Here is an 11,773-nt window from a genome sequence, read left to right as displayed (position 1 = left end):
AATCCATGTAAATACTTAACCTGCCAAAAAGAAAATTAAAGAAATTGATCATGATAAATACTTCAAAGATGCCCCATTGGGGGCCATCTCCAAAACAAGAGGCAAAAGAAAGTAAAAATAAATTGATAAAGAAATACATCCGTAACATCTCCATTGAAAAGACAATGATTGCATTTGATTTAAATTTTCATAAAGAAAAAGTTAATTTAATTATTTTCATCATACTGTAAAAAAACTTATCTTACCTTTTTTTTTTAAATACACAAAATGTCTTTCTACAGGATATACCATGAAATCCAACAATGCAACAAATTTTAACTAATCTAATTCTAGCCGACTCAAAGCTTATTAAAACAAGATTCTCTCCATCATGAATTTTTTCCATTCCAACCGTATCTGTCCTCTTTTCCACGAGAGGGAATAAAACCAAGAGATATGCTCTGCTTTATTTTTTATTTTTAACTTTTTTTTGGGTAATAAAAAATGAAGGATATTCGAAGAACGTGTCGCCGAATATTCTTGTCCTATCCGTTATATTCCGCCTTCGCCTTCTTCACCTTCTCACTTCTTCAGTTAGCAACCGCCCTCTCGCTGATTTCTCGTCAGCCAGCCAAACGGTCCCTTACGCCATGAAGTTCGGGAAGAGCCTCAGCAACCAGATCGAGGAGACATTGCCGGAATGGCGCGACAAGTTCCTCTCCTACAAGGACCTCAAGAAGAAGCTCAAGCTCATCGATCCGAACCGCCGGACCGGTGAGAGGCCCGGCAAGAGGCCGCGGGTCGACGCCGGGGAGGCTTCCGATGGAGGGACGATGTCGAAGGAGGAGATCGAGTTCATTCAGCTGCTGGAGAACGAGCTCGAGAAGTTCAATTCCTTCTTCGTTGAGAAGGAGGAGGAGTATATCATCAGACTGAAGGTACGCGATTCGGTTTCAGCGTGTTCCCTGAGTGAGATTCTATCTGATCGAGGGGAGGCGAAATCATCACGCTTTCCTTCAAGTTCATCAAATTTTGTACTTTAGCGGTTTGTTTAAGCCTGAGCTGAAACAGAGCATACATGTTGGAATTTTAGCGTTAATCTATGAATTATGGAGCTGAATCTCTGCTTGCAATGGTGCTTGTTGTTGAAAATTCCTTGGCTGTAGTTCCTCATAGCACCTTCGATAGGATCATTTCTATGGCAAATCCCAATTAAGGCAAAATTTTGTATTGAATTATCAGTTGAGGTTGACCTTTCATGGCCAATTTTAGCTTCTAAGATAAGAAATTTGACCTGTTAGGAAAGCATTTGATCCTGTAAAGATTGAGGACAGATTATTTGTGTGACAAACTCATTTCTGGCTCAGAGGGGCCTTGTTGTCCATTAAAGCATATCGAATCACATACCGAAACTCGAATGGAGAAAGGACCGGGTAGAATCTTTTATGTGCTTTAGATGGAAATGGAAAGTTGGCAAAGTTAGGATTCAAATATTGAGTCTTGACTCCGCCTTTATTGTAATGGCGGTCTGACATCATGTGGGTCCATGTCTTTTCTGACCGCATTATGTCTAAATCATCGTTGACCGTGTACAGTATCACACGATCTACTTGGTCAAAGATGTAGTATTTTTTAGCGGTATTTGAACAGTCTAGCCCGTGCTAGTGATCGCCTCGGCCAAATCTGCTAGAGATTAGCTTATACCCAAAGTTAGAGGTAATCCGGAAAGTTCAGAAGTATTTCAATTGGCACAGATGCAAAACATTTCATAAAGTATTGGTATTTTTGGAAATATGTACATGTTGGTCTAAAGCTATGGAACTTAAAGGTATTGGTTGTCCTGTTTGGCTCCGGAGGTATTTTTTCGGTACTTCTTCATATTGAAGGTTGAGCTTCGAGTTGTTTATTTTATCCTAGACCCACATAAGTTTTGAATCTTGTTTGGAGCATTGATATTGTCATTTGTTGTGTCTATTTGAGGAAATTGATTTAGTCTTGTGCTGGTGTCTCTAGTATATTATCCCTACAACTATTCCTATAGTTGAGAATGATCTAGAATACTCTCAATTTGCTATATGAAAGTGGATCAAGATGGTTGGGAAGTGAATAACACTTTGTATGTCCATATGATTGATACAGGAATTACAGGATAGAGTGGCTAAATCAAAGGATTTAAATGAAGAAATTATTAAAATTAGGAGAGAAATTGTGGACTTCCATGGAGAGATGGTTTTGCTGGAAAACTATAGCGCGCTCAATTATACAGGTATCTTCCTTTCTTACTCGTCTCTTGACTTCTCTGTGTATGGTCATTAGTGGAGGAGAACTGGTACCTCTTCAATTATGCTGGAAGTTGCCTCCAAAATATTTACTCGAGAGATATAAACTTCCATAGTCCTTTCATCACATGCAAGAATATATCTCTAGTGGGAAAGTTGCCAAGAAAATCCTAGCTGAGCTTCCATAGTCCCTTCACCACAGGCAAGAAAATATCTTTAGAGGGACAATTGCCAGGAAAATCCTAGCTATCCATGGTCATGATTGTCTGGTTAATCATATTCACATTTTTGTTTGGTCGCACGTGATTCATTTATTGCTAAATCTTCATCCATGATTCGTAAAGATATAAGATCCCAAATGCAGACTGTGTTACGCGGGTTTTAGGCCCAAAAAGACTCATAGATCAGTAGTTTATGGAATATCCATCAATATGCTCTGTTTGATGCGTTATGCAAGTCTTGAGACTAGACTACGATGATGATTAAATTTCCGAATAAGTCATAGCGGTTTGATGAGGTTGACATTTGGTTCTTTTGCAGGTCTTGTGAAGATACTCAAGAAGTATGACAAAAGAACTGGAGCCCTAATCCGCTTACCCTTTATCCAAAAGGTCCTGCAGCAGCCCTTCTTCACCACCGACCTCCTTTACAAGCTTGTGAAAGAGTGTGAGGCAATGCTCGACCACCTCTTCCCGAAAATTGCATCCCCTTCTTTACCCAAGGCCGCAGCCAATGGCAATGGAGATGCAGAGGAAGGGTCTGATCCATCAACCTCCACCTCTACCTCCTGCTCCATTGACAATGAAGGCATACTTAAACAGAACAAAGAACTCATAGAGATAGAGCACATGAAGAGCCTGTACATGAAGAGCACGGTATCTGCTTTACGGGTATTGAAGGAGATTAGAAGCAAGAGCTCGACTGTTAGTGTGTTCTCTCTGCCGCCTCTGCAAATAAGCGGGGTGGAGGAGACATGGAAGAAGATCCCAATCCTTGAGCAAGTCGCCAAGTAGTTCGATTTTTGTTTTTTTTTTTTTTTTTTCTCCCACTCCATGCATCTGATATGCAGGATTGATACATACAGTGACACATATGTACGATGCTATAGGGTTAAAGCGTCTTAGGAGCAAGATTAAAACCTAAGCTAATCTGTATAATTAAGAATCTTAATCATTAAGCAGTTTCATTAATCTTTTTGTTGTGCAACCTGTTTGGCGTGAAAGTTTGTCCCTAGAGTTCCGTTCCATGAGTATTATATGGAAAGCATATCCAGAACTTCTGTTTACGACAGTGACGATGCCTTCCGCTTGTGAAGAGTGAACTGAGGAGCATTCCAGAAAAACAAATTTCTGAAAGCATGTGAATATTTGCTCGTTTTCTCAAAATGCTTAAAAGCAGGAGTTCTGCACATTATGCTTCTCCAATTTGAATCACCTCTGCTAAGTGGTCGACCGTCTAGTGTCCGCTTTCTAATCTGCGAGGATCAAACCAACCATGATCTTTGCATTGGATTTGTCCTCAACTGGGCTGGATAAAGCTAAACACAGACGGATCTTCTTTGGGTAATCCCGGGCTGGCTGGTGTGGGAGGAATACTTCGTGATGATGACGGGAATTGGATCGCATGTTTTGCACAAATGATCGAGATATCTACTGCAGTGGCTGCTGAACTTTGGGGAGTGTTAACAGGTCTTGATGAAGCCTGGAGACTTGGATACCGACGATTGGTTATGGAAGTTGATTCCGAGATGGTACGTTGACTGATTTGCTCCCGTGAACCATGTGCTCCACACCTTGTGTCACTTGTGAGTTCCATTCGGGAAATGCTGACACGAAGTTGGGAGGTGGACATCTTACACACTTTCTGCGAGGGAAATGCTTGCGCTGACCGGTTGACTCGTCGTGCACTCCCATTGCCGTTAGGGGTTCATACCAATCATAACCCCCCGATTGACCTTGGACTGCTACTATTTGGCAATATTATTGGGGCTTCCATACCCCGCCTCTGTAGTTAGTAATTGTTTTATTTCTGTAGTGGACTTCTGTAGTGGACTTGCCTCGTTTCATTATGGGAAAAAAAAAATTAATGTACTTTTGCCGTCGATTGGATAAGCCCTGCCCTGTTATTGCATCAATTCATTAAAAGCTGTAGGGAAAGGATAAGGCAAGAGACAACGGTAGATTGGAAAATTTATTAAGTTGTATAGTCTCACGATGAAAACCACGTGAAATTGTTTCCAGGTTTCTGGTTCAAAGTCGTAGTACATCAGCACTCATGTGATACAACGTAACACTTATTAAGCTTAGGGACAACACACGTGCCTTTGATGTATCCCCTTAGCGTAATGAGTCTATTTTCCATGATCGAGCCGAATAATCTCTTACTTTATGCCAAAAATGGATCAATGCCGACGGCCTAAACAAGTTCGCATACTGTCATTATTACGGTTCATTCAGCATCATCTCTTCTCAAGTTTTTAAGCCATGTTGATTTCATCGAGCTAGATAAATCTTGCCTTGGCAAGTTCCCCGTGTGAACCTTACACAGCTCATGAAATGGAAGTTTTCTGATCCCAATTCTGATATCTTAAAAGCTCCACAACTGATCCCGGTCTCAGGAATTGTTGCACGCTGCTTTGCGGTGATCAGCGAAGGCTGTCATGGAAGAAGAAGAAAAAGAAGGAACTCTCCGAGGACTGGGAAGCACCAACGGAGTCAACTGGCTATTACTATACCATTGATGATCTTACCAAGTCCCACAAGGCAAAAACAATGACCTTGCAGGGAAGGAAACTGTTGCTGCTGCAATAATGGAAGGTTGCACCATCCCCAAGTCATTATTTTCGTATTAAAACAATTCATTCTTTTCATCCGTCCATCTTGCCCATAGTATGGAAAACAAAACGGGTCCCCAACCATTATCTCTTTGCCTTCGACGTCACTCCTTAATCCATTCCTTTTCCTTTGCTTCCTTTTCATTGGTCCAAATCTTTCATTTTCTTATTCACAACCCTTTTTTCTCTTTTCTCTGCTGGAAGGCTACCTTGTACACTTCCAATTCCCGATCGCTATTTTTTCCCATCCTGGCTATCATTTAAGCATACACCCACTTGAAAACGACCCCTGCCCACCTCTTCTGTCCCTTCAAGGAGCTTAATTTGCAGAGCTAGATCAAGATCAAGATCAAGATCAAGAACCACCTTGAGGAATTTCCCAAGATGACCCTGACATCAGCAGCCCCGGTTGAGGTGCCCAGGAGGAGGCAGGGCGGTTTTGTGGACGAGATGAGGTCCGTGGCGATGAAGCTGCACACCAGGGAGCAGGCAAGAGGGGGAGAGAAGGAGGCCAAGGGGCCCGAGGAGAGGTCCATAGCTAAGTGGGACCCCACCATTGAAGGGTACCTGAAGTTCCTGGTGGACAGTAAGCTGGTTTTTGATACCCTCGAGGGGATCGTCCACAAGGCTGCCCTTCCTTGCTGTGAGTTAATTGTTTGATTTGATTTATTAAATTTTATGAAGTTCCTGATTGTCGCGGTGCGGCATGATATTGGTTGATTGAATGGTTCTTGTGGGGCCATCATATATGTTCTTTTCTGATCATCCACTTTAATGAACCATCATAAGATTATACCTTTATATTGGCCGGATTCCCAAGGGCATAATTGGAATTTGAGACTGTTATGATCATTGGGAAGTGCGCATACAGCAGGTCCCACTCGACGTATACCTGTTGTAACATGACATAGATCAAAGCTTAGACAAGGGCAACTACCATGTGTCCTGATTCTTCCCAGTTGATTTGTTACAAGAGTGTGTTCATTTGACTATGTTCATCTGTCAATTTTGGTCGAATAGTCTTTAGAGTTAAGACAGGTCCTATTTCCAAGGGTGAATACAGCTGTGAATGGTAAAAAAAAAATCAGCATCTGCAGAAGCTTTTATTCTCTCAGTGGTCGATATTTTGTTTTTGCGAGTCCTGAATCATGATGACTAATACCATCTTGTCTTTTTCACTTATAGATGCTGAGTTCAGAAACACCGGTCTTGAGAGATCGGAAAATTTGGCTAAGGATCTGGAGTGGTTCAAAGACCAAGGCCACAACATTCCTGAACCATCTGATCCCGGAGTTTGCTACGCGGGTTTTCTCGAGGATCTATCTGAGAAGGATCCTCAGGCATTCATTTGCCACTTCTACAACATCTACTTCGCCCACAGTGCCGGTGGTCGAATGATCGGGAAGAAGGTAATGAAACACAGTCCATCTCTGCTTTCATTGATCTCTGTTCTTCATCACTTATGGAGATTTGAGATCGAGTTTTCATGTTCTCTGCTGGTAAATTGGATGTAGGTTGCTGAGAAGATACTTGATAAGAAGCAGTTGGAATTCTACAAGTGGGATGGTGACCTTCCCCTCCTCCTGCAGAATGTAAGGGAGAAGCTCAACAAAGTTTCTGAGGTAACTTTCTCTGCACCTTCCCTTTGCACTAATCTTCTGATTATCGAAAAACGCCACTGTGATACCCGCCATCTAAGCATGCCTATAAATAGCAAACCTGAGGTCATTAGTTTCTTGGTTGTATAAATTATCTGATATCGATTTTGATACGAAAGTGATGAATAAATGGGATGGCCACATGAGTCAGGACCTTTTTCTATAGCAATTACATTCCATTCTTCCCTGAGTAGTTAATTACTCACAATAATGCTGCTTCTGCCCCATCACGAGTTTTATAACATGGCATTTGCATGCGAAAACAACCATCTGATACAGATTGTGATGGCTTTAGAACTATTCGTAAAAGTAAAATCAAGTCAGGGACAATCGCTATCAGTGCTAGTGATAGATGATCAAGCATGATAAATTTCCTGTTTATCTCTGTTATGTGTTAATAGATGAAGATTTGTTCTGGTAATTGATAGGGTTGGACTAGGGAGGAGAAGAACCATTGCTTGGAAGAGACGGATAAGTCATTCAAGTACTCAGGAGACATACTTCGTCTGATACTGATATGATGCATAGCTCACGAGAAAGAATAACGATCTTAAACTCTACAGGTCATGTGTAAACAATCCCTCGCGTTGCAAATCCTCCATCCTCCATCCAATTGAACTTGGAAGTATTATTTCTGTACAGTCGCATGTTCAAAGAAAGTTCGATGTTCTATTATGTAACCATAAGTCCTAGTTGCCTTGTTAATCCATAAGGAAAATATAGCTACACCAGAAGCTTCTTACCTACCTAAAATAGCAAAGGTTCAGCTCTCAGTCAAGCGATTATTTTCCTTAATGTAACTCAGTGATATCGAATGTACCATATTGTTAGTCTGGCGAAACAATATTTAAGTCTAAGTTTGGAAAAGTATTGGAATTAAAGTTGTTAGCGCACAATTTATATCTGCGCTCTGGACCAATCATTATGAACTCTTCTGGATTTTATGCCCTGAGATCAGGGTAGATATTTGTAGGTCGGGAATCATATATCAATGGATTCAAACTTGGCTTGCTCAAGTTGAGAAAACTTTCATCATGATGGATTAAACAGGCTAAACAGAGGCTACTTACGGTGAGTCATCTTTCCAGCTGATCAGCAAACACGGGAAGGGATGGAGAAGAATAATAAGAAGCTTTCTACTCCAGCAAGCGCCAACGTGTTCAACTGATTTTTAATATTAATATTACCAGAAGTCCCATGAGGCAAACAGAATGGGCTTGCACACAGACAGTATGCTTAGCTCGCAATTCCACATATCATCAATCTTATCTTACATAAAAAACTGTCCCAACACTTCCTCTTTGCTTTCATCAATGTTACTCCAAGCAATAACCAATTGAGATCAGCCCCAAGCGACCTATCCGGTGTTGCTACCTCGCATGAGCAGAGCAAGATCAAAATAAAGAGCGCCTTGGGAAATATACCAAGATGACCCTGACAGAAGCAGCGCCTGTTGAAGTACCCAGGATCAAGCATGGCGGCTTTGCAGATGAGATGAGATCCGCTGCAATGAAACTGCACACCAGGGAGCAGGCAAGAGGGGGAGAGAAGGAGGCTGAGGGGCCCGAGGAGCGGTCTGTGGCTAAGTGGGAGCCCACCATTGAAGGGTACCTGAAGTTCCTGGTTGACAGTTATATGGTGTTTTATACCCTTGAGGGAATTGTTCACAAGGCTGCCCATCCTTGCTGTGAGTTAACAGATTGCTATGAATTATGAAATTTATGAAGTTCTGGTTGTCGGGTGTGATATCAGTTCATCAGATGATTCTTGTGTGGCCATCATTTTCTTTGATCATCGGGTTGGTCTTCACTTGATAATGTTTGCAAGTTTAATATATTTGCTTTTCATATCAGATGCTGAGTTCAGAAACACGGGTCTGGAGAGATCGGATAATCTGGCTAAAGATCTGGAGTGGTTCAAAGACCAAGGCCAAGCCATCCCTGAACCATCTGATCCTGGAGTTCGCTATGCAAGTTTTCTCGAGGATCTCTCTGAGAAGGATGCTCTGGCATTTATTTGCCATTTCTACAATATCTACTGCGGCCACAGTGCTGGTGGTCAAATGATTGGGAAGAAGGTAATAAAATAAAGGCCACCTCGCCTTCCTTGCTCCTTATTCCCCAATGGGTTTTTGGGATTGGGTTTTCTGCATTCTCTGATGGGAACTTCTGATGTAGATTGCTGAGAAGATACTTGATAAGAAGCAGTTGGAATTCTACAAGTGGGATGGTGAACTTCCACAACTCTTGCAGGCTGCAAGGGAGAAGCTCAACAGAGTTTCCGAGGTAAGTTTCTTGTTGTGCTCTCTTTTGCACTAATCTTCTGCTTCTCCAGAAAGCATCACCTCTATGTTCGCTGTCAAAAGTACTCATCAGAATCAAACTTGAGATCATAAGTACCTGACTACATAAATGACCTGACATTAAGCTTTGTACAAAAGGGTTGAAACATATTGACTCAGGATGGCCATACTAATCAGTAGGACTATGCATGTTACTGTCGAGTTATTCGTTAGTCTTTTATCTGTGGTCGTTTTGGTGATTGGAAGGGCTGGACTATGGAGGAGAAGAATCGTTGCTTGGAAGAGACAGGGCAGTCGTTCAAGTATTCGAGAAACATTTTCCGTTTGATACTGATGTGATGTACTGCTGAGTATGAGACAAGAATTTCTTTCGGAGCCTCTATCCTTTTATCACGTTAAACCTCGGGCTTATTACTTTATTTATTGTCGCAAGCTTAATAAAATGTTGATGTTCTAACATTGTGTATGCAACCCCAAGTTCAAGTTCAAGTTCAATAAAAGTCTTCTTTTCATACTACTCATTTTCTGCACTTCCGCACAAAGTTAATGTTATTTTATCCATCATATGTCGAACGACATGGACTTGACTCGATGCACTGGGTGAGCTTACGCTCAATATATTTGTCTGCGTATTACACCAACTAGGCGCATGTAGCTCAGTGGATAGAGCATATTACCCCGGCGATATTCTTTGCCTGATATTGATATGATGTACAATGCAGCTCATGAGAAAGAATAATGATAATCTTAAACTCTATGGTTCATTTTGTAAATTATATCTCTTGGCTTTAATTGCCTCCATCATCTATCTCATTGAACTCAGAAGTATTATTTTTCTCTACAGTCGCAAGTTGAATGAAAGTTTGATGTTCTATTGTGTAACCATTATTCCTAGTTGCCTTGTTAATCCATAAAGGAAAATACAGCTAAGCCAGAAGCTTCTTGCCTTCTTAGGAGAGAAAAGGAGATCAGGTTTTTGGTATGCAATTATCTTACTCAATCTAACTCGTAATATCAGATTTACCAGATTGCGTTACCCGACGAAACAATTATCTAAGCTTGGACGGCTATTGCATTTTTAAAGCACAATTTGTATGGGACTCCAGACCATTCATTATGAACTCTGGATCTTATGCCCTGAGATCAGGGTATGTCTGCAGGTTGGGTGCTATATATCAATGGGTTCGGACTTGGCTCGCTCAAGTTGACAAAACTTGCATCATGATGGATTCAACCGATTCAAAACAGAGGCTACTTTCGTTGGGTCATCTGTCCATCCAGCTGATCAGTGATCGCGGCAGGGAATGGAGTAGAAGTAAGCTTCTACTCTGGCAAGACCCACATGTTCAACTGATTATTAATATTGCCAGAAGTTCCACGAGGCAAACACAATGAGCTTTGCACTGACAGACAGTATCTTCAGCTCCAATAATGGCGATTGCCTCCCCATATCATTTATTTTATCAAATTATAGAATTCATCAAACTTCCCATATATAGAAAACTGTCCTAACACTTTCTCCAAGCAATAACCAGTTGAAATCAACCCCAAGCGACCCGTCCGGTGATCCTACGTTGGCCAGTGCAGATCAAGATCAAGAACGCCTTGGGGAAATTTACCAAGATGACCCTGACAGCAGCAGCACCTATTGAGGTACCCAGGATCAAGCATGGCGGGTTTGCGGAGGAGACGAGGTCCGTGGCAATGAAACTGCACACTAGAGAACAGGCAAGAGGAGGACAGCAGGAGGCTCGGGATTATTCAATTCATTGCAATTAATCCATTTTAAAATGCATTCTAAACAATATTATTCAATTCATTGCAATTAAATCCATGAACATAATATAATTCATCTATAACTAAATTGAATTGAACAAAAATAAATTCAAATAATTTCTTGTTGAGAGTTAAAAAAACTCCTACACAAAATAAAAATAAAATAAATAGTAAACCACAAGTTTATAAGGAATTTGGTTCCAAAATTTATTTGCTCGAGTTTTGGATTGAAAATGAGCCAATTTTTTTCTTAGCCCAAGTGAAAATTTTACATATTATCATATCATAGTAAGTTTCACGCATCTACCTACCGATGTGGGCTCACACTATGCCAAGTTTAATGTCTCTGTCTCGACAAAGAGACACGTTAGCACGTGAAGATGGATGTTGAGAATTCATTGTCCCGCATTGGAAAACAAATTACAAATATATGGGTTCATAAGAAATTGAATATTGTAAATTGTTAGCTCGAATTTTTAGGGTGAATATAGATCTACTAACTTATAGGCCTAATGAAAAATTTAACATTTCTTATTGGAATTGATTCCGAATGGGATATTTATGTTATTTTGGGCACCATATATCAATTGATGAGCAAATAAATTTGATGAGTATTACTCAATCACTTAACTGTTGTAACACCCAATCAGAATGCATGAAAGTGGAAAAAATCCATAATAGGCTTACAAATTCTCACTTATATGTATTTTAATTGGTTAACACTCAACTAATTCATGGAAACTTGATACACTGAATATATATAATTGTGCATTGGCATTACATCACCAACAGCGCCTGTAGCTCAGTGGATAGAGCGTCTGTTTCCTAAGCAGAAAGTCGTAGGTTCGACCCCTACCTGGCGCGCTTCCATTTTTTCTAGCCTTTTTTAATTAAAATTAAAATTTCTGTTCTCTCTAATTAAGTACTATACTTTTTTTATTAGTAA

The 11,773-nt window shown here is 40.7% G+C and overlaps 3 protein-coding genes and 1 non-coding gene across 4 annotated transcripts; all 4 read left to right on the top strand.

Moving 5' to 3' along the window:
* The first annotated feature begins 554 nt into the window (after positions 1-554).
* LOC116202075 (SPX domain-containing protein 1-like) lies at positions 555-3,464 on the top strand. The gene is made up of 3 exons (XM_031533588.1): positions 555-917; positions 2,119-2,245; positions 2,799-3,464. The coding sequence occupies exons 1-3, from the start codon at positions 630-632 to the stop codon at positions 3,269-3,271; spliced, it is 888 nt and encodes a 295-aa protein (XP_031389448.1). The 5' UTR covers positions 555-629; the 3' UTR covers positions 3,272-3,464.
* Positions 3,465-4,871: 1,407 nt separating this feature from the next.
* Positions 4,872-7,656, top strand: LOC116201078 (heme oxygenase 1, chloroplastic-like). The gene is made up of 4 exons (XM_031532167.1): positions 4,872-5,734; positions 6,277-6,500; positions 6,606-6,713; positions 7,178-7,656. Exons 1-4 carry the CDS (start codon positions 5,476-5,478, stop codon positions 7,268-7,270), a joined length of 684 nt encoding a protein of 227 aa, XP_031388027.1. The 5' UTR covers positions 4,872-5,475; the 3' UTR covers positions 7,271-7,656.
* A 379-nt stretch (positions 7,657-8,035) lies between these two features.
* Positions 8,036-9,568, top strand: LOC116201079 (heme oxygenase 1, chloroplastic-like). The gene is made up of 4 exons (XM_031532168.1): positions 8,036-8,436; positions 8,603-8,826; positions 8,927-9,034; positions 9,298-9,568. Exons 1-4 carry the CDS (start codon positions 8,178-8,180, stop codon positions 9,388-9,390), a joined length of 684 nt encoding a protein of 227 aa, XP_031388028.1. The 5' UTR covers positions 8,036-8,177; the 3' UTR covers positions 9,391-9,568.
* A 2,050-nt stretch (positions 9,569-11,618) lies between these two features.
* On the top strand, positions 11,619-11,691 carry TRNAR-CCU. Its single transcript has one exon. It is a non-coding gene; the product is annotated as a tRNA-Arg (tRNA).
* The last annotated feature ends 82 nt before the right edge of the window (positions 11,692-11,773 follow it).

This window comes from Punica granatum, chromosome 3 (assembly GCF_007655135.1).
Source record: "Punica granatum isolate Tunisia-2019 chromosome 3, ASM765513v2, whole genome shotgun sequence".
NCBI classification, from domain to species: Eukaryota; Viridiplantae; Streptophyta; class Magnoliopsida; order Myrtales; family Lythraceae; genus Punica; species Punica granatum.
Note: the sequence above shows the minus strand (reverse complement) of the source record. Positions and strands in the feature narration are given on the sequence as shown.